This window comes from Sabethes cyaneus, chromosome 3 (genome assembly GCF_943734655.1).
Source record: "Sabethes cyaneus chromosome 3, idSabCyanKW18_F2, whole genome shotgun sequence".
In the NCBI taxonomy this organism is placed as follows: Eukaryota; Metazoa; Arthropoda; class Insecta; order Diptera; family Culicidae; genus Sabethes; species Sabethes cyaneus.
In genome coordinates, this window is record NC_071355.1 from 205,901,625 (window position 1) to 205,923,089 (window position 21,465).

At 38.7% G+C, this 21,465-nt stretch overlaps 1 protein-coding gene across 1 annotated transcript in view; it reads left to right on the top strand.

Moving 5' to 3' along the window:
* LOC128740621 (uncharacterized) overlaps positions 1 to 21,465 on the top strand; it is an 89,523-nt gene that overhangs the window by 37,373 nt on the left and 30,685 nt on the right. Inside the window, exon 3 of the mRNA XM_053836183.1 lies at positions 14,448 to 14,657. Within this exon, the coding sequence (XP_053692158.1) occupies positions 14,448 to 14,657 (210 nt within the window). The remainder of the gene's footprint in view (positions 1 to 14,447; positions 14,658 to 21,465) is intronic.

A 21,465-nucleotide genomic window follows, 5' to 3' on the forward strand; every position in this document is an offset into this window, starting at 1 on the left:
CTAAAATATGGTCCAGAATCTAGTCCAAATCTGTTCCAAAATTTGTTACAAACGTCCCTCCAATAGTGAACGTAAAACGAGACGAATGTACCTTGCATCAAAAATCTGTTTTTTAAAACCAGGAAGTGGAACAAAATTCTAATTTGCTTTTGAACAAGAGACATCATTACACTCTTCTAGCCAGTACCTCTCTCATAACTTGCCCTGGCAAGAAGCTTCAAAGAAGAAGAAGAAGATTGTTGGTAATGCAAAATTCGATACGAAAGAAGAAAAGAATCGACCCATGTTATTGTCATTTGACATCAAATTGGATGATTCTACTGCGATTCGAACACGCGACCACTCACTTATCAGACACGGTTACTTTGGGGTTCTCCCTCCGTGCAGAGGTTTAACAATAACTCATGAGAATGAAAATGGCTTGTGGCATGAATGACTGTGACAAATATTATTTATTACTCTTTTTGTATGATGAATAGTCGTAATATTAAAAACAGTAACAAAGTACTACTCGAATCCCCCTCACCTATCAGTTAAAGTGTACAATTTCACAACACGTATTCGTAATTCGTAACACTGCTAGCTATGCAGTAAAATTTCGAGAAGCATTAAAAGTTGCCCGATTACACCTACGTAAAATTCTCATGTGTCTCGTTTTAGACCACACTTTTTGTTTTCTTCATTCATCCGACGCTATCAGCCTAGCTATACATGGTGGGGGCGCCCCCAGTAGACGGAATGTGTACTGAAGTGGAAAATTGACAGTAAGGCCCCGCGCGACCGACCGGTGCTGACCGGTAAACACGGCAACGAACAAGCTGTGATCGTAGACTGTTTTGAACGTTTGCCAATCCGAGCATCCGAGGGGGTTACACTCTGTTAAATGGATCGGCGCTGGAGCACTGCCAGACGCCAAGATGCTGCTCGATCGGCTCACTATACGGCAGCAGCAGCAGCTGGTTCGAATGGCAGGAAAACCGAAACCGAGGGATATTTTCGGACGATTGTTTCTCCCCTTGCTGCTGGTTGCTGGGCGCAGTAATGGGTGACTCGAGTCGAATGAAGAAATCAAACGTTGCCAACAACGGCGGGGCCACATGGTTGCGTGTATGAATTATCGATTTCCATGTTTTGTAGGTAGGGTGGGGGTTGTGCGGAAATGGTTCCGCAGGGTGCGGAAATTATGACGAGCAGCAATTGCTCTATAACCGAATTGATTGCCAAAAATCTGTTCATAATTGAAAATCGAAAAACGTACAAAGAATATTTAATTTTAGCTTTGCTAGGAATAGATTTGATCTTACGTAGCGTAGCTTGAATTGAGCAATTTCAAAATTATTTTACTACCTACTATAACTGGTATGTACAACAACGAATTGGCAGTTGGCATTTATTCGCATCCTCGCTGTCTGTAGCCTTATACCAATGCAATGTGAAAACACTGGAAGCTTACTTATTTGATTTTTCTTTTGCATTGCCAGCCTGTTCAGCTAACAGGGTGCCACGATGCGGGATGACGCCTTTTGGTCTGGCACTCGAGCATTTGTCATTTATCCTTCAGCTTTGCGGCCATGTTCGTCGATTATCCGCAGCTGCTGGGCAATGAAGTTGCTACAGTCGTCGGGGGGGACATTTTACCGAGTAGATGAATTCAGTTCTTCACTCTTGTGTTTTAGTCCGAATGAATGTGTTTTTTCCTTTGATGCTTCGATTGAAAAGGCACTATTTCCCGTCAGTGAATTTCTACAAGCATAACTTTAAACAACCGAATGGTGCTTTCGTCTTTGCTTGCGTAACCAACATTAATAAAGAAGTTTATTCCTTCTGAAGAGAACAAGGTATTGATGAAAAAAATCAAGGATAAGTAAATTTGATTGATTTTGCCAAAAAAAACCTTAAGTTAATTAGTTGTTAACTAATACTTAAAAAAACTATTAAATCAAGTATCGTTTCTAATTAACCGTTTATTTCGAACCAACAGTGGCATTTTTTTTACTCTCAAAATGATCCACATTTCTAAGCATTTGTCACTAGAGGCAACCCGATGCTCTGTGTACAAGAATGACGTCATTGATTATGAACTCATGCTCATATCAAGAGCATGAGTGGTAAATAGAACATTTTGGTTACACTCGTGAGTTGTACTAAGCACGCAAGCGCGGGAATATTTTCTTCTCCACAGAGAAATCTCTCAGTTACTCAGGTGGAGAGCCGAGCCGCGTGATGTAATAGTTGGGAAAGCTAGCTAATACGAATACTACGCCAACTTGAGCGCTTCTGTTGCTATATTTATATTCGCGTCCAGCAGCAGACAGACATTGAAGTCTGCCCTTACTACGGAAACTATTAGTTTTTTAGCCCTAAAGGCACGTCCCACTGTGCTCGTGAAGCTGGCCTAAACGCGCACAAAACAGTCGAGCGACGTCACCGTTCTACGAAATGTCAGCAGATCTGTTCGCCACGCGTCGGTCTCGTGCACCTGTCGCTAAATGACAAAAAAAAAACGAACTGATACAGCCCAACCTTACTTGCTGTATGACATTTCAGGAACGCCGACCACACGGGTTGGTCAACCTTGGGTTGACAGACGAATGGACACGTTTGATTCTATTCTGTTGCCTCAGATTTTAGAAACAAATTATAATGATTGATTGTACGAAATTCGCTGTTTCTTGGGACTCCCATCCCAAGCCCGGCTTGGGGAAGACAGCGAATTATGCAACCCGTTTGCAATGTTGTTGTACTCTGTGGCGCCCCTCGCTTGCAACACCATCAGGTGGGATCAAATGAGCGAATTCCACATGTGATGGGTGTAGATGTATTTTTATGCTCAGCAAGGTTCACATTCACACACACACACATACAGAACTTTGGGGTTTCCCTTTTTCTTTCTAAAATTTTCTTTGTTCTTTGTTCTGATTAGACCAGTATATGAGCGATAGCAAATGTTACAAACCCCTAGTACATAACTGTACGTTGAAAATGTTTTATAAAAAATTTAGAAACTTTTACAATGCTTGGCTTGGTACAAAATTGTTTATTTTCGGATTTTCAACAACATCAACAACCACGGTTTTCAAGAACAGTTGAACAACACGCAACTTCGTCGCTGTCAAAATTGTTACTTCAATCAACTGTGTCTCTTTTTTTTGTTATTTCCACTGAGAGCCGCTTGGATGAAAAACTTTTGCTGGCTCATGTTTTTCAAGACACCGTAAATAGCACGCTAAATTTCAACTGAAGCACAGATTGCGCAGATTAAATAATTTTAAATTTGCCGTTCGGTAATTACCCGCATCATTTTTCTCAACAACAGTGTTGATTAATATTAATATTAAACTGTTAAAGACTATTCCTCTACGTTCAATTGTGATTTTTTGGCGATGATTCAGCGATGATTTCAATGATTTGATTGAATACTTAGAAATATTTTATAAATTAAGCTTGCTTTCGAAAGCAGTTTGTTCGAAAAAAATGCATAAGTCCGCTCTACCAAAAAATGTCTAGAAAATGATATCTTAAAAATAAAATATTAGTGCTTTAATGAAGTAGTCAGATTGTGTACAAGTGCAAGTCTAGGTGCTTGAGACGTGAGAAATCGTGTAGAAATGACTTCAAAGATTGAACTTAAAGGGCGAGAAAAATCAATCTACTCTTCATCAAGCACGCGTTAGTCTATCAGGGACGCCAACAATGGTCGAAATTCTATCTACTTGCTATCAATCCAATTTCGGTCCGATCCGTTGTCCTGTTTCTTGATCTGCAACCGTCAAGTTACTAAAAACTGATGTCTGTGCTAGTGAAATGCTTTATTTTCTTAGCAAATATACTGAAGATGTAAAAAATAACAAATGCATTTGGCAATTTTTCAATAGTGCATACCGAAAAATGCGAAAAAACTTGTGCAAAGAAATCAATGCTTGGAAAATTTTCCGATCGATTGGTGTAATGCGAAACCTTGGATATAAACGACTTTCAGACTTGACCCTTCTTTATCAACACAAACTTCACAGTCGATTTTTTTTGTTTATAGGAGACTAGACCACTGCGACCAGCATTTAGATCTATTGTGGTAACAGTCGATTATTAGGCTACAGGACAATTACGGAGCTAGTGCAACGATCCTATTGACTCAAGATGCACCGCACAACCGAGGTTCGAACATACGACGACTGGTTCGTTAGTAGCTAAGCTGGCGGACTCGATAAATGCAAAAATATTAAAAATCGATCCGTAAATCCCTGAGTTGTTAGCGCTCGAAGCCTTACAAATTTTGCCTAACGTTCGCGGTTTTAGATTTTTTGGAATAATTTCCTAACTTCTCGCAAGAGATAGTCCTGCGGGTCGTTGCTTGTACCGTGACCGCTCCTAATTCTGCAGATATCAAGATGGCTTGACAATATAATTTTTTTTAAAACTTTTATCACCAATATTTAGTGGTTAATTTGTGGCTTCGAAATCCAATTTGTGGTAATTTGTGGTTACGTACTTTCTGAGATTTTTTCATAAAATTAAGTCAAGCCATCTTTGAAATTGATTTCGCGATAAACACATCGGATTACGATGTTTTATATCTTAATCGAAAGCTTTTTATTTGTGGTTCACGAATATATGATTTTTAATGTTGTTATTGTAAGTATAATCGCAAAAATCCGTTTTTTAAAATTTACAATAAAACGTAAACATATCTGCTGTTGATGACGTTACTTGAGCTATTAGTAATGCTGCTATCTGTCGATAATGGCGCTAGCTGTATGTGACGCTCAGTAAAGCCCTTTAAATGTAAATTTTGAGTTTGAACGACTGCCATCAAATAGTAGTTCAAATCGAACTATTAAAATTCGTTCCAATCGAAATGGGACAATGTTTAACGTTTCTTAAAAGCTCACCCAACAAAAAGTATCGTTACTTATTGTATAAAATATGAAAATTTACATTTTAAACACTAAATATCGCTTACGGTGATGATTTTCAGCATGTGCGAAGCCTATTAAAACGAAATTAAGGGCTGAAAGAAAAATTAAGTCAAGCCAGCTTTGACAATTTTTTTTGTAAAACTTTTTCACCGATATTTAATGGTTAATTTGTGGCTTCGAAATCCAGTTTCTGGTGACGTACTTTCCGAGATTTTTCCAAAAAATCTAAGTTAAGCCATCTTTGAAATTGATTTCGCGATAAACACATCGGATTTACTCATTTGCAGCCGTAATGTGCCTTATTTTTTGGCTTGACTTAGTTTTTCGGAAAAATCTCGGAAAGTACGTAACCACAAATTACCACAAATTAGATTTCGAAGCCACAAATGAACCACTAAATATTGGTGAAAAAGATTTACAAAAAAATATTGTCAAAGCTGGCTTGACTTAATTTTTCTTTGGAAAACTTGGCTTGACTTAGTTTTTTTGGAAAAATCTCGGAAAGTACGTAACCACAAATTACCACAAATTGGATTTCGAAGCCACAAATTAACCACTAAATATTGGTGAAAAAGATTTACAAAAAAATATTGTCAAAATATTGGCTTGACTTAATTTTTCTTTGGAAAACTTGGCTTGACTTAGTTTTGTTGCAAAAATCTCGGAAAGTACGTAACCACAAATTACCACAAAATTGGATTTCGAAGCCACACATTAACCACTAAATATTGGTGAAAAAGTTTTACAAAAAAATATTGTCAGAGCTAGCTTTACTTAATTTTTCTTTGGAAAATTTGCCTTGACTTAGTTTTATGGAAAAATCTCGGAAAGTACGTAACCACAAATTACCACAAAATTGGATTTCGAAGCCACAAATTAATCACTAAATATTGGTGAAAAAGTTCTACAGTCCTATCGCTAGCAGGAAATTTTCAGCCCTTAATTTCATTTTAATTGGCTTCGCACATGCTGCAAATCATCACCGTAAGCGATATTTAGTTTTTAGAATGTAAATTTTCATATTTTATACAATAAGTAACGATACTTTTTGTTGGGTGAGCTTTTCAGAAACGTTTAACATTGTCCCATTTCGATTGGAACGAATTTTAATAGTTCGATTTGAACTAATATTTGATGGCAGTCGTTCAAACTCAAAATTTACATTTAAAGGGCTTTACTGAGCGTCACATACAGCTAGCGCCATTATCGACAGATAGCAGCATTACTAATAGCTCAAGTAACGTCATCAACAGCAGATATGTTTACGTTTTATTGTAAATTTTAAAAAACGGATTTTTGCGCTTATACTTACAATAACAACATTAAAAACTATATATTCGTGAACCACAAATAAAAAGCTTTCGATTAAGATATAAAACATCGTAATCCGATGTGTTTATCGCGAAATCAATTTCAAAGATGGCTTGACTTAGTTTTTTGGAAAAATCTCAGAAAGTACGTAACCACAAATTACCACAAATTGGATTTCGAAGTCACAAATTAACCACTAAATATTGGTGATAAAAGTTTTAAAAAAAATTATATTGTCAAGCCATCTTGATATCTGCCCTAATTCTGCGCATTTTTCTTTATATAAGTATTTTTTAACATTGTGCATAACTATGATCATTGCGTTATTTTTTTATAAATGTCTGTTGAATATTACGCCATTATTGACAAACGGGCCATAATATTTGAGAGCGAAACAATTTAACGTGAAATTGAAAGTATTTTGTATGGCAGAAAACATCGTCGTTAGCACCAACGCTAAGATTGTCCGTCTAGAAAATTAACAAATTTATGATCGAAATTCTTTGCAATGATCAAATTACCCAACATAATTAGAAAGAATAATTAGTTTTAGTCATGTTTTAGACAAAAAGAGTGGTTGCATGCATTACTTTCCTTAGAAAAATGCGATGCAATAATGCGCAGATTTAGGCACAGATTTTTTATTCATGTTCCAAATTCTGCGCAGTAATGTATCCTACGAAGAAATCGCGAAAGAATACGCAACCTCACCCAAATGGCTGAGGTATAGAGGCATGAAAAATGAAGTAGAATAGTAGAATTGAAATTGGAATCCTGTGCTGTGTCTCGGGGTCCAAACCTACGAGTGCATATTCGTGAAACCATGTCTTTTTTTATGTCCAACCTCATGGAGCTGTCAGAGAGTGGGGTAGTGGTTTCTATAAGAAAGCACAATTTTTAGTATTAGTCTATAGTGTTATGTTCAGTATGCAGAAAACCCGAATCAATTCGCCCTTCACGCTATCGAGAATAAAATATTTAAAATGAAGCAATCAAAATGCTAACAATATTCCTTTGCCACCCGGATAGTACAAGAAGGCCTGACCATGGATTTAATTATGGTAATGGCTAATGCCGAATTTTTCGGTGTGCTCTCAGCGTATAAAGACATAAACAGCATGGCAGGAGTATTTATTTTCCCTTTTTGGGTGCGCAGAATTAGGAGCAAACATGCGCAGAATTAGGAACATGGGCAAGAAAGTGCGCAGAATTAGGCACCATGGATACGTTTACAAAACGAAAAATATACTCAATTGTTGGTCGACCTATAAATCCCATATTTTTTACCAGATATTATAGACCGTAGCACGTTGCTGCTATCCACATTTGTAATTTAAATCTAGAATACTTAGATTAGCGGAAGAATCATAAAAATGTCTTAACTGCGCAGAATATGGTACGTTCACGGTACTAGCCACGCATTTGCCCTGTTTTCTAAATTCCGACTGCGACGTGTGTCGATCAGGAAGCACCATGTCTTAAAGACGTTTAAGCCAAATGATCGGGAAAATAATTTTTATTTTATAGATCTGTCATGTTTTGCTACTTGAGAGTATCAGTGCAGGCCACAAATCTTTCATAGTCCTACGTGAACCATGCGGTTATTTTTTTCACTGTATTTTGCTGTTTTTTAATGAAAAAGAATTGTTCAACATTATCCCACAGGTTAGCGGTGAAGATCTTTACAACTTTCCTGAAATTTTAAACACGGACGTAGTTTGTTGGGTCATACACAAACTCGAAATCACCATTTTTTTCTAGAAAACTGCAATGAAAGTTTTCCGATTTTCTCTTATTTTTAAAATTCGTAACTTTTGAGCTGATCATTACTTATTTACTTATGTGTTCATGTCCGCCGGTCCGGCAGGACAAAGGGATGAAATCAGAGATCTCCACTGTTGACGGTTATCCGCCATAGCTTTTACCCGCCCGGAACCAGGACAGGTTCTCGTCCACAGCTTGGATGTCGTTGGCTAAGCTTGCTCGCCATGAGCCTCTGGATGTGCCTCTTTTACGCTGTCTTTGCGGATTCCATTTGAATGTTTCTCTGCAGATCTCGTTCGCTCTTTTCCTCAAGGTGTGACCGCTTCACATGACATTGACGATGGAGCTCCTGGATTGGATATCCAGTTGTCAGGCCACCAGACACGAATGATATATCGTAGGCACCGATTAATAAATACCTGCAGTTTTTGCGTTGTCTCCACTGAGACGCGCCACGTTATGCAGACTTACAGCAGTACGGATTTAACGTTTGAATTGAAAATTCGGGTTTTCGTATGTAGAGTGATCTGGTTTGAGCGCCAAATGTTTCGCAGACCTGCAAAGGCACCCCTGACCTTCCTGATCCGTGTGGCTATATCAGTCTTGGGGCGTTTTCTGACTACCAAGATATTGAAGGCGTCTACCTGCCCAACTTGTTGTCTGGCTACTGTGAAGTTGCCGGGATTTTCAGTGTTAACTACCATAGACTTAGTTTTTGCTACATTGATTGTGAGACCTGCTGCCTGGGAGCCCTCGGATAGGTCATCTAACTTGCTCTGCACATCGTTTCGGCGTTGTGCGAGCACGACATTGTCGTCGGCTAGGTCGAGATAATTTAGCTGCTCCATCGTCATTCGTGTGGATTCCAAGACAATCCTCGATTTGGTCTACTGCCAATTGCTCCAACTAATATCTCATCCATCTCAACCCTGTCTCACGCTAGCAGTAACCCTTATATGGTCGGTCGGACAAGACGCCGTTGTAAAAAACCTTGCACGAGAACACCTTGTACTAAGCCTCGATGAGATGGACTAGCTTATCTGGAACTCCTCTACGCCTAAGTGCGTCCCAGATATATTCGTAGTTAAGAGGGTCGAACGCCTTTTCGAAATCAACGAACACCAGCAGAAGAGCAAGAGAGTCCTGGAATTCGTTAATCTGCTCCAATATGCGGAGCATTGTGATATTGTCTACACATGATCGGCCAGCACGAAATCCAGCTTGCTGCCGCCGGAGAGTAGCGTCGATCTTCTCCTGGATCCGGTTGAGGATTACCTTACAGAGTAAATTCAGAGTAATACAGAGCAACATGATGCCACATTCCGTTAGGTCTGCTTTCTTAGGGACTTTGACCAATATGCCCTGCATCCAGTCCACCGGAAAAGTTGCGGTTTCCCATATATTGCTGAAAAGCTGATGCATCCATCATCTGGGCTGACAAAGATGGGTCTGCTTTGAGCATCTCGGCTGAAATACAATATATTCTTGGCGCTCTATTGGATTTCATACTCTTGATGGCTGCTTCAATTGCTCCTACGAGTTGACGCGATTAATTCGACGATCTATTCGCGTCATACGCTGCTGGTTTTGTTGGTTTCTGACATTTGAATCTCGGGAGAGTTGTTCAAAATGTTCAGTCCGTTGCTTAACCCTACTAGCGCAGTTGTTACACAGCAGTGCTGATAACTGATTTACGACTAATTTCAGTCATAAACAAGTTGCTGCAACAAAGAAATCCCTAAAGTGTGTTGCTTGGGAAGCTGTTCTGTACGGTCAGGCAGTAGCTGATCAGCTCAGTCCTTCAGCGGTATCTTTGTATTCATCCTGGCACCACTAAGGTGGCGAGAAATATCGTACAACCTACGGGATTGGCGGCGGCGGTTTCCCCTTTTCTCACTTACAAGCACGTTTAACAGCCCTCTCCAGTTCGGCGTAGCGTTAACGGGCAGATGTCTTAGCTGATCTGGCTCGCGCTCGCTCGCTTGAGCTCAACATCGTAGAATAAATTGTCCAATTCTATGAAACTGTAATGTTTTACAATCATCAGAGGGAACGGTAGAAGAATGTAATCAAACAAAGCAGTTAATAGGCATCTTAAGCGTGACAAGGCGTGAAGGTGAAAGTACGGAAAATTAGGTAAGGGAAGGTCATTAAGGCAACACTTGTTAAGTTTGTATAACGTTCATCTTTACTCAAGTTGGATGATCCGCGGAATCATGCTGCAATGGAAGTCAATAACCGGACTCGAAACCAACCTTTCCCCTAGCCAAATTTTCTTAATATTCCAGGATGCGTATTATCTAACAAAATTCAAAAATTAATCTCTTAAATCATCGTAGAACAGATATTTTCGTGTAAAAATAGACGCAAATTAATTTAACAATCTAGTAGGTAATGTTTTCCTCAAAAATTTTCACGGTGATAAATAGCTTCAATTCATACAAAACACAGATAAACTATATTCCAACAACAATTTCGTTAATTAAAGGTCTATAGAAATACTACAGTGCTCCGATGTTGTTCAAATTATGTATACTGGCTCCTTTTCGGAAAAGTTTAGACCCATATTTTTGAGTCCATTGTAGTCCCAAATATCTCCAGTTTTGTCCAGTTTAGCTTTTAGATGTTTTTAAGAATTTTAATTCATTACTTTTGAACCGGTGGCCAATGGGCAAAAACGAGCTCGTAATCCCAATAACTAGAATTTTTTTAAAAGAAACAGCTGATTCTACAAAAGGCGCAATTTGAATCTATTGTGTGTACAGACATGACGATCGCCTTTTTTCTATTAGGCCGTATGAATAAAAGAGTTGGAACAAATGCTCCCATGCGATTTAAACGGGAAAAGCAAAGCAAACTGTTTTATTCATACGGCCAATTGTAGAAATTCAGGAGAGGTTTAGTGCTGCTGCTCACACTGTAATACCGCAAGGCGGTCATCTAGGACCACTTTTATTAATCCTACTAATGAAGAACGGCCCACCGTAATTGACAATGGCTTTGCGAATTTTTTCTCGTGAATGAATGCTTTTGTATTACTTTACGCTAACAATCTGTTTTGTTACAGAATTCTTTTATTAAATTGACTGTGAGAAACTCACGATGGAGAGAAAAGCAGTGCAGAGCGCTGCACTGTAGTTAGGAGAGCTCAGCTTTCCATCTTAGATAATAATTAAGTTAACCACGCCAGCTTATCGATACAAGCGGGGATATAATTGATGTCTATATGTAAACCAAAACCTTAGACAATTTTGAAGAGGCCAATCACATTAAATTTAAATTAGATCACGAGTGAACTCTTTAACTATATTGAATATTTAAAAATAAAATCAAACCTACAACTTTGTCGAAGACTGCATTTGAGTTCTCTAAGACGTCTCGCACGTGCTAATTTCATGAAATTGTGAAGTTTTTTATTCTAAATACTTCATACAACCCTAGCAACGAGATAAACCAGCCTACGGCTGAAAATCTCGATAATAAAGAGAAAAAAAAACCCTTGCAAGCTTAAACCAAGATGACATACTAGCAGTTTGAAGCACCATACTTAGGCACAGAGAATATTGCGCGCGAGTATCGCATCGTCGTATCTACTCGTGTCGTAGAGATCGACCGTGTTATCACCGAACCAGGTTTGATAGTCAAGAACTTGTTGGACAATGCGGTTGGTCCTTTTAACGACTGCAATGTGCGATCAGTAAAGATACTGTATTATAAGTAAATGCATACTGTATCGTTCGACAAGGGAAATAAAAAGTATATCCTATGTTTCTCTCCGACCCGCTTCTCGAGTGACATTCGCCGGCTCTGCTTTGCCTTGCTATATTTGTTCGTCAAACTTCGACAGGACAATTACAGGGCTAGTGCTAGTATCGAGACTCGACCATACGTACCTCGAGGCCTGTTTGGAGCCTGAAGGAGCACATTTAATTGACATCTATTGAGAATTATTCAAAACCATGTTAGAGCTGTTAACAGGTTGAAGGTCATCTGGCGGTGTTGACATTCAAGAACAATATTTGGAATGACTAGTAAACACAGGAGCACTTAGCTTATTGGGAAAATTCCTTCCGGATGGATTCGCGAATTTACGTAGAATACCTCTACAACGGAATAGAATAAATTCATCTGGTAGCTAAACAACCGTAATTTATTGTAAACCAAATTCTTCTTGTTAAAATTTTCCTTGTCACTAGACTTGCAAAATAGTTAGAAAATGCCTAAAAATAAACGTAAAGTACAAGAGAAAGTCTAACCACCTATCTAGGCATGTTAACTGAATGGCACTGAAAACGAATATGCTATATACAAGAAGAATGGTAAAAGAAACTTTTTCGTTCCGGAAGGTGGTTGTGGTTTTGTTGTGTACCGAAAGTAGTAGGTTCTGAGAAAAGGATATTAAGCTGAGAAGAGGCCGATTTACGACAGTATTTTATATCCGGAAAAAAATGGTTCCATGGAAATGTCGTTCGAGTAAACGATAGATTTAGAGCAGTGTTTGCCGGAAAGGGTTTAAACTTATGCCTAAGTACATTTTCCCATATAAAATGGTGACATGTGACAGACACTCGACTAGAAAAACTAAATCTCAGGATGAATATCTATGCTTGAAGCACACGAAAAACGCCGCTTTTCCAGTAAGGTTTCCTTAATTCCATCTGTACTAAAACTGCCTTCCTACAAAAACTTCTTCCCAGACTAATGAAGTATTTCACAATGAGCTTCCAGCTTCGAAGTTTATTATTTTATGTATTTGCTTCGAGGGAATTTCAAATATACAACCGGGGCATCTGGTTTCACCCGGTAAAACAGTTCCATGGACGGGCGGAGTCGTGAAAATGCATGATTCTCAAATGCTTACCAATTTATTTCGCTTTGGAATTTATTTTTATTTTCGAAATCCATCAGAAAAATCAATCACAATATTCAGAATCTGTGTGTAAAACCGTCCAGGTCTACTCACCTTCCGTCTGGTTTATTCTAATGTTTACCTCCCTTACCGTCGAAAGACTATAATTTAGCTTCAAAAAATAGGGTACAAGTTGAGTTTCAAATTAGGCACGGCTGGAAACAATTCAGCCGGTGAACCGAAAGCGGCCTTCAGTTTTTTTTTTTTGCTTCAGCCATTCCGCTTGCCACATAAAAAGTGCATTCAGGCTCGTCGTTCGCTCGTTGGGGCTAAAAATAACAGAGTCAAATTGATTGACTATTTTTAGCTTCCATCGCCGGCGGTATTTGTTGTTGCCAAATCGACCAAAATAAGCCAATTATAAACTCGTCAGTCGTTGCTGGTTGGTTGAAGAAGGTTCTTTCCAACACAGGACTCCAGCTTGTCACTCGTCGAATCAAGAAATAATGCAAAAAAGCTATCTCTTCATCCATGAAATGTGCTATCCCTACGGTGCTGTGGGATGAATAGTGACGAATGCATACTGGGGTGGATGGGGGGCGTCATTGTTGGCAGGTTTATTCTCTTTCCGATGCTCACGAAAGGATTTTTGCGAGATAAAAAAAAACTGTTTGAAAGGGGCTTCGATGCCTTTTCACACATATTTCATATGCTGATCGATCGTGAGATGTTTTCGCTTCAACTATATTATTTACACATTCTTACGTTACGTTTGTTATAAAATCCCAACATTTTAGAATTAGTTGCCAGAATGATATTTGCCGCTGAAGGCACAAACTTTGAGGTATATTGCAGATAACTTCTACATTATTCAACGCTCAAAAGAATCAATATCAATTCATCGCATTTCACGCCGCTAGCTACTTCATCACAGTAATTTCATAAATATTCACAGTTACAATCGTCATTTCTTAGAAAACAGCATATTGCAACGAGTAGGTAGTTGATTTACAATTATACGGAAAGTTTTCATGACGTGATATGCCATACTACATACTTTCCTTCATCGTTTTAGCTAGCAACCCGGTGTGTCATTACACCTGAAGCCATACAACGGTTACACCGATTAATAAAGATTCTTAAATTTTAATCCGATTTGGAAAAACGAAAGATTATGATTTTCGACTACCGCCCGGTTCTACTGCGAGTTCTTAAAGCAGCCTCTACCGATTCAAATGAAAAAGGAGACGTTTGTTTTTTGACTTGCTGAAACGGGTGTTCGAAATATTTTCATTATTAGAACAAAACTGCACAAAATCGAGGCGTAATTGAACACAAAAAATATTTAGAAACCATAATCTTTCATTTCTACATTATTAATTCCAGTTTACGGAATACTTTCGATTTTGTTGACTAGTGTTATGTAAACAAACCTTTCTTGCCATACTCTATTTTAATCCTCACTCGAACGGAAACTAACTATTGTATATTCTGCGTTCTATTCCCCACTCGCCAACCACATGCGTTCATATCACACCATACACACCACACACATTGACAAACACTAACGCAAATGCGAACGCGCGCGCGTTTGGACCAAACCGAAGGTCGCAAGCGTGACATTAACAATCTGTACCAAGTGATCTATTACGGTGACTCCCAGGTCGAGGTCGGCAAACCGTTCACGATATCGTGCATCATCTCGATCGCCGATCCGGTCGAGTGGCACAAGGATGGTGAACCGATCCGAAAGCACAGCAACATTCGCCACGGCAAGGACGAACATTCCTACATCGAGAGCGAGATGGGAATCGCAGGTAACGCTCCGTCAAGGGACCGGAGCGATTGCGTTCGCTGCCGCTACGCAACCACCCGTTGGTTGCTGGTTGGCACGGCTTTTAGTTGAGCAAATGCTGCCGCTGCTGGCCGTAGTAGGACTTTTCGTTTTATTGGCGATCCCGTTCAATGCAATAGATATTTTCGCTTAGCATCATCGCGCTCGCATAGGTATAGGCTCTTTCACTGCGTAGAAGAATCATAGTACTGCGTGACAATTCCCTTGACGTTATCTGTATATTTTTGTATTTGTTGAAAATTAATAGCCTTGCTTTCCCCAAAAACGTATTCATTCGAATAGCTCATACCGAAATGTTCGAGGCTCCTTCTCGCAATAATTTGTTCCGTTACACGTTCAGTATGGAAAAGATTCATAGCATCTGAAGAAATGAATTCTATTTTGGAATCAAGCTTCACATTTGGAATAACTGTGGACATTATGTTTTTTTTTTCATGTATAACAATAGATTTCTTCATTACTCTCATCAAATTTAGAATTGCAATTTTTATTTTTGGGAGTTTCATAAATCTCTAACCACATCGGAAAATATCGATACAAATATATGCCCTATTTTTGTTTTTTACTATTAAACGCCTTTACGCCTTGATAATATAATTATAGATTACGCTTAAAATTAGATAGAGATTTTGCCACTTGGTAAATCCAACGCGCTGCAAAATTATGTTATTAATTTTGACCTACATACCCAGAATGCAGGAAATATTTTTAAGGTATTGTTTATTACCAATAATTTTTTATTGATCCATGCATTTTATCTTAATTTTGTTTTTTGTTTTCAAGCTATTCTTAAAAATTTGCCCTATTATGGAATTGTTTGGGTCTGCTTTTTGAATAGCATATCTCTAAATATGCATAATCTAAGAAACCATGCACTTGTACATAAATAAATCAGGTTGCCTCATCATTATTCCACTCATTTATTGCCCATAAACGGCAATTATTAATACAATATCGCAATGCAAAATTTGTAGATCTCTTTTTAACCGTTATGTGTACGGGAAATTTAACACCCATAAGTGTTCGGATGGGTACCCGGGTACCCACCGAAATGAAATGCTTCTAACTTTATCAATTCTTGACCGATTTTGGATCTTGAACCGTCAAAAGATTGGAAAATTTGTTTATTTTTAGAGCATGAGACTTACCAAGCATGGGACCACGTCTGGTTCCCGTAAATCCGGATCTCCGGGACCATGTTCCGGATCCAAAACAAATGTGTACAATTGTCAATAAAACCACACAATATTGGTATCAAAATTCATGAAATCACTCCAGAAGTTGATGTTTATCTATTTTGAGTCCATTTAACGAGTTATCTTCGGAATGGCCATTCCGGAGCAGGTTGCTGTGGGGCTCTATGAGACCAGTAACATGTTTGGTTAGAACCCCCAGCAATATATATGTCAAAATTCGGCGGAATGGCCATTCCAAGGACATGTCATCAACTGAACTCAAAAAGGATAAATTTCAATTCCTGGAGTGATTTCACGAATTTTCGTTACATATTGCTAGGGTTTCTATCCAAACATGTTACTGGTCTCATAGAGCCCCACAGGAACCTGCTCCGGAGTGGCCATTCTAGGGACAGCTTATCAAATGAACTCAAAATGGATAAAACTCAACTCCTGGAGTGATTTCGTGAATTTTGATATACATATTGCTAGGGTTTTCTATCCAAATATGTTAGCGGTCCCGTAAGGCCCCACAGTAATTTGCTCCGGTGTGGCCATTCCAAAGACTATAAGTTGAATGGACTCAAAATGGATAAACATCAACTCCTGGAGTGATTTCATGAATTTTGATACCAATATTGTATGGTTTTATTGACAATTGTACACATTTGTTTTGGATCCGGAACATGGTCCCGGAGATCCGGATTTACGGGAACCAGTCGTAGTCCCAGGCTTGGTAAGTCTCATGCTCTAAAAATAGACAAATTTTCCAATCTTTTGACGGTTCAAGATCCAAAATCGGTCAAGAATTGATAAAGTTAGAAGCATTTCATTTCGGTGGGTACCCGGGTACCCATGCGAACACTTATGGGGTAAAAAAATTCGAAGGCCCCCCCTTCGACCCCCCCTGCTGCTACAGGCAATCTGTTGATGACAAATGGTTTATTCTCACTAGTTAGAAGCATTCTACGAGTTTTAGCTGGCTGAGTTGTCGTAAACCTTGTTTTTCGAGGCTATAAAGTCTCAAAAGGTACCCGGGTACCCAGCCGTACACATAACGGTTAATAACCTAACTGTGATATCAATTTGAACGAATTGATTAAACGGAATTGATTAAACAGAGATGATTTATCTCGCCTCGTTGATTTTCATAAAGGAATTTCATTAGGTAAACCGAAATATGCACGAAGATACGAAAGTGAAACCATCTATCTTTATCTATATTTATTTAATAAAATCTTTATTTAATAAAATTGCTGTTAGAAGATATGGAAGAAGAATATCGTTGTCTTCAACAAAGTTATTCGCAAAAATCTTTTAAAACTTTTCTTAAGACAGCAATGCAAATTTGTAATTATTGCAAAAGGTAGGACCACAAAAGCCATCAACTACAGAAGAAAGAATAGGTGCCACCCATTTGGCATAACGCCATCAGGCATCATTTGGCATAACGATTATTTGGCATAATTCCTCAAACATGGTCGTTTTCCTAGATGATTGAGGCTGAGACGGCCGCAGATCGTGAGTGTTTTTTGGTAACCCGCCTTCGGAAGCGCAACCGAAATTTTCTGGAAATCTCCTCTTACTTTACCTTACTTTTTATGGAATCAGTGCCGAACTCAAAAGTCATCTCCACGTTTGGTAGTCTTTGGCTGCCAGTCTCCAATTGCCCCTGACACCCACTGTTCTTGCCTCCTCATCAACAGCGCCTATACAACGGGTAAAGGGCCTGCCCGGAAGTCGTCTACCTCTATCGGGTTCTCTACAGAAGATTATTTTTGCTGGTCTCTTATTCGGCATCTTTGATACGTGCCCAGCCCACTGAAGCTAGCCGTAATTTAGTTGCTTCACAATACCCGCATCTTTGTATACCTGATTTACTGCGTGATTCATGCGCCTGTGCCATACTCCTTTTTCAAATATGCCGCCATGAATTGATCGCAGGGTTTTATGCCTCAAAAAACACCTGGAGCTCGTCCGTCGCTTTCCTTCAACGACCATGCTTCGTGGCCGTAGACTACCACCGGGTGGATTAGCATTTTATAAAGCACGGATTTCGTAACGAGTTGCAGGCTACGAGTGCTCCACTGTCTACGCAATTCATAGAAGGCTCTGTTGGCAGCCACTACCCGCCTTTTTACTTTATGGATCACATCGTTGTCAAATGCCACTAGTGTATCAAGGTGAACAAATTCGTCGATCTTTTCAAAAATATCTCCACCGCACTTACAACACCCGAAAAGCTATACCGCGCTCTCCACCAGCCTTCATACACTTTATTTCGGAAGAATTTATGATAAGCCTCGCAGTTTTCCCCTCAAGATTCATGTACGTCTCTTCCACAGCTCTACGTTTTTTTTCTTGAATGCCAAAAGGGCATTGAATTCAAAATGCCACTGCGCCAATTCAAATAATCTCTACGTTTAACTATGTTTAATCAAAGATATCGATATTCTCGAACCGTAGGAGCATGTGGGATTTCGCGATGCACGCTTCGAGTGGCGCCTTCCAATGCAATAATGAACAGCGAATTCCAAATTCCAAAGCCCGTCACCTTGCTTCAAACCGTCTCACTCGCTATTTTGACGGGGAGCACGTATCAGCCCAATCAGTTTTGTTGGAACACCATATTCGAGCATAATGCGCCACAACTCATTTCGTGCAACTGACTAGTACACCGCCTTAAAATCTATAGACAAATGGTGAGTCTATGAAAAAAAAATTCCGGAATTTATCGAGAAATTGTCGGTGATGGTAAGCTGAAAATGAAACAGGGTATAGTAGAGTATGTTGTATGTAGAATCGAGGAGAGTAGTGCCCCGTTAATTGCTGTATTCGAGTTGATAGCCCTTTTTGTGATTAGGGCATACGAGACCGCCTACGAGTTATTTTTCGTTAGTCCTCATATGGATTTGTCCCTTGTAAACAACAATGTGGCGCAGCCGTCTTTATATTAAATGGCCATTATGCCAAATTGCATGTCAAAATGCGTTATGCCAAATAACTGTATGCTGTACAGGGCAGCCCTGAAAGAATTGCCATTTATAAAGGAAAGTTTTGCGATTATGTTTGATTAAAAACGCTTTTTTATGTGGGTGACGAGTATCCGAGTTCCCGTTTCAATAGTCCGGCTCCGTAAGCGACCGACGTGACTTATGTCCATCCTATGATCGTAGAACAGACAACCGCAAAAGCGAGAATGGGCTTGTGACCGTTTCTAATTTCAATAAGAAATGTAACTTTTATAACTCAAAACACCAGCTACTAAGAGAGAAAAAAAGAGAGAGAGAGAGAGAGAGAGGGGGGGGGGGGATGGAGAGTACAAGGAAGAAAGAGAAAAATGAGAAGAGATAATGAGAGAATTGGAGACACAGAATAAAAAGATAGAGATGACAGGAGTAGAGGTTTGGACAAAATGGATAGAAAGGGAGATAGAAGAGAGAGATGAAGAAGAAGAAGAAGAAGAGAAGAAAGAGAGGAGGGAGAGAGAAATGAAGGGAGAGATAAAGAGAAGGAAGAGAGATTAAGAGAAAAAAGAAAAGAAGAAATAGAGAAGAGCGAGAGAAGAAGAAGAAAAGAAGAAAGATAGAAGAGAAAAATAGATAGACAGAGAGAAGATCGAGTCTTCTAAGTAGCATAATTGATACACTCCGTGTAACTCAGAAACCTATTTTCGGATCTCCGGAATCTGTTTCAGGACAATTAGGTGGACGAATCTCAAATTTATTGACACGTTCACAAAATGCTAAAAAATTTTATATGCCATATGATTAGTTTTTTGTTGAAATCAAAGATTTGCTACTTTCCCGGGATAACAGAAGGTCGATTCACAAATTTATGCTTCTATAACTTTGCTAAACATTAGTTGGTTCCTTTTTTTTGTGTTGCTTGTCTCTGACTCTGCCGCGGTCAAACGTAAACTTTTTTGTAAAATGAAGAGCGTTTCGTGGTATGAAAAGGAACAATTTTTCATCAAAAAACTCATAAATCCTGCATGAAACTTCAAGATATCATTATGACATATTCTACAAAATGGTGTGTTTTCAAAATATAAGCAACTATCAAGAACATAGTGGGCCTTCAAAATGCCATTGAAAAGAGTAAAACGGATTGTTTTAGTTTTCAGGTGTTGTTCATACAAAATATATTGTATTTCGTTTGTTTGAAGAAATATAGCCAAAGTATCTTCAACAAAGTTTCTCTAAATTTTATTTTCTACAAGTTTGTCGAAGAACATATTTGGTTTTTCGAATAATTAAAAAAAAAATTTTATCTCCCTTTAAGGTGGATTAAACAAAAATTTATTCCTGTCAAAAGTTGGCATTAATAACATAGGGTTTATTTCTAATTCCCTTCGAAGTCAGTAAAGCCACTCTAATTTTCATCATTTCTTAGGTGGATTCAATGAATACTCCAAAAGTTCTTGTGCTGATTTGACTCAAACACACTTACCTTCCGTTCCGTGCACTTGAAACGATTAACGGATGGCAACTAAAATTTTGGAATTTTTTTCTCAACCTGTCAAAAAAAGACAAAGATACATGAAGAAGATCTGATTTACCGAAATTGAAGATACATTATCCATTGTTGAAAAAAAATTAGAGTGCATTTGAAAACAGTCCGTAATCGGCTGTTCAGCGAAGCTTTCGTTTGACGTCGAAACAGGAGCTGGTTTTGTACACCAGGGAACTCAAAACCCCGAAGAAATCTTCGATTAGGGGCACTGAGACAGATTTTTCGGGTCGTGGTTTTTGGGTAAAAATGGGATCGAATGGGTATTCAGGAACGATTGTACTTTTTTGGCGTAATGCGATGATGCTCTATCCCGCCAAAACACGTATTGTTCATCTGCATGATGTTTGTATAGAAACGGGATCAAAATTTTGTTCAAACATTCGTCTGGTGCATCTTAATTGATAGCCAAACCAGAGGGCTTGTTGTTGAAGAAACGAGAAAGAGAACGATGTTCTTCTGCGTCCATAATTTTGGCTGGTCTTCCACTATCTTGCTTGCGAATAGTTCTTGGGCATCTTTGGATATGGTATACAGTCGAAGCCGCAACATATTTGCTTTTTAAATGTTGTACCGTACACTTTTTGCTGAGATTTCTGTTGCAGCGCTCCCGAAATGCTTCTTGTTTCGACGCCATTTTTAGCAAAACTGGGTAAGCATAAAAAATAAAAAATAGCAAAAAGAGGAGAGGAGAGAGCTATCACATATATACTCTCATTTCTCTCTGAGGTCGTTTGTTGTTGAACAAAACGGTCGCGAAAAAATTCCAAAATTTTAGTTGCCACCCGTTAGTCGACATTTTCTTCTTCGTCGCACAAAAAACATGTGGAATTTGGCTGCTAGGAATAAATGAAAAAAAAAGCAGTTAATTAGATCTCTGCTCAATTTTATTGATCGCGTATGACAGTCAACAATATTTTAGTTTGGTTTAGTTTAGTTAGGAAATAACTAATTTTGCATTGTGTGCCGTAAAAAACGCTGATATTTTTAATAATTTGTGTTGGATAGGACGGGAATGGGCAATTACGATGTAACAGTAACATACTCTACAACAACTTTGCTAATAACACTGTAGCTTTTTAT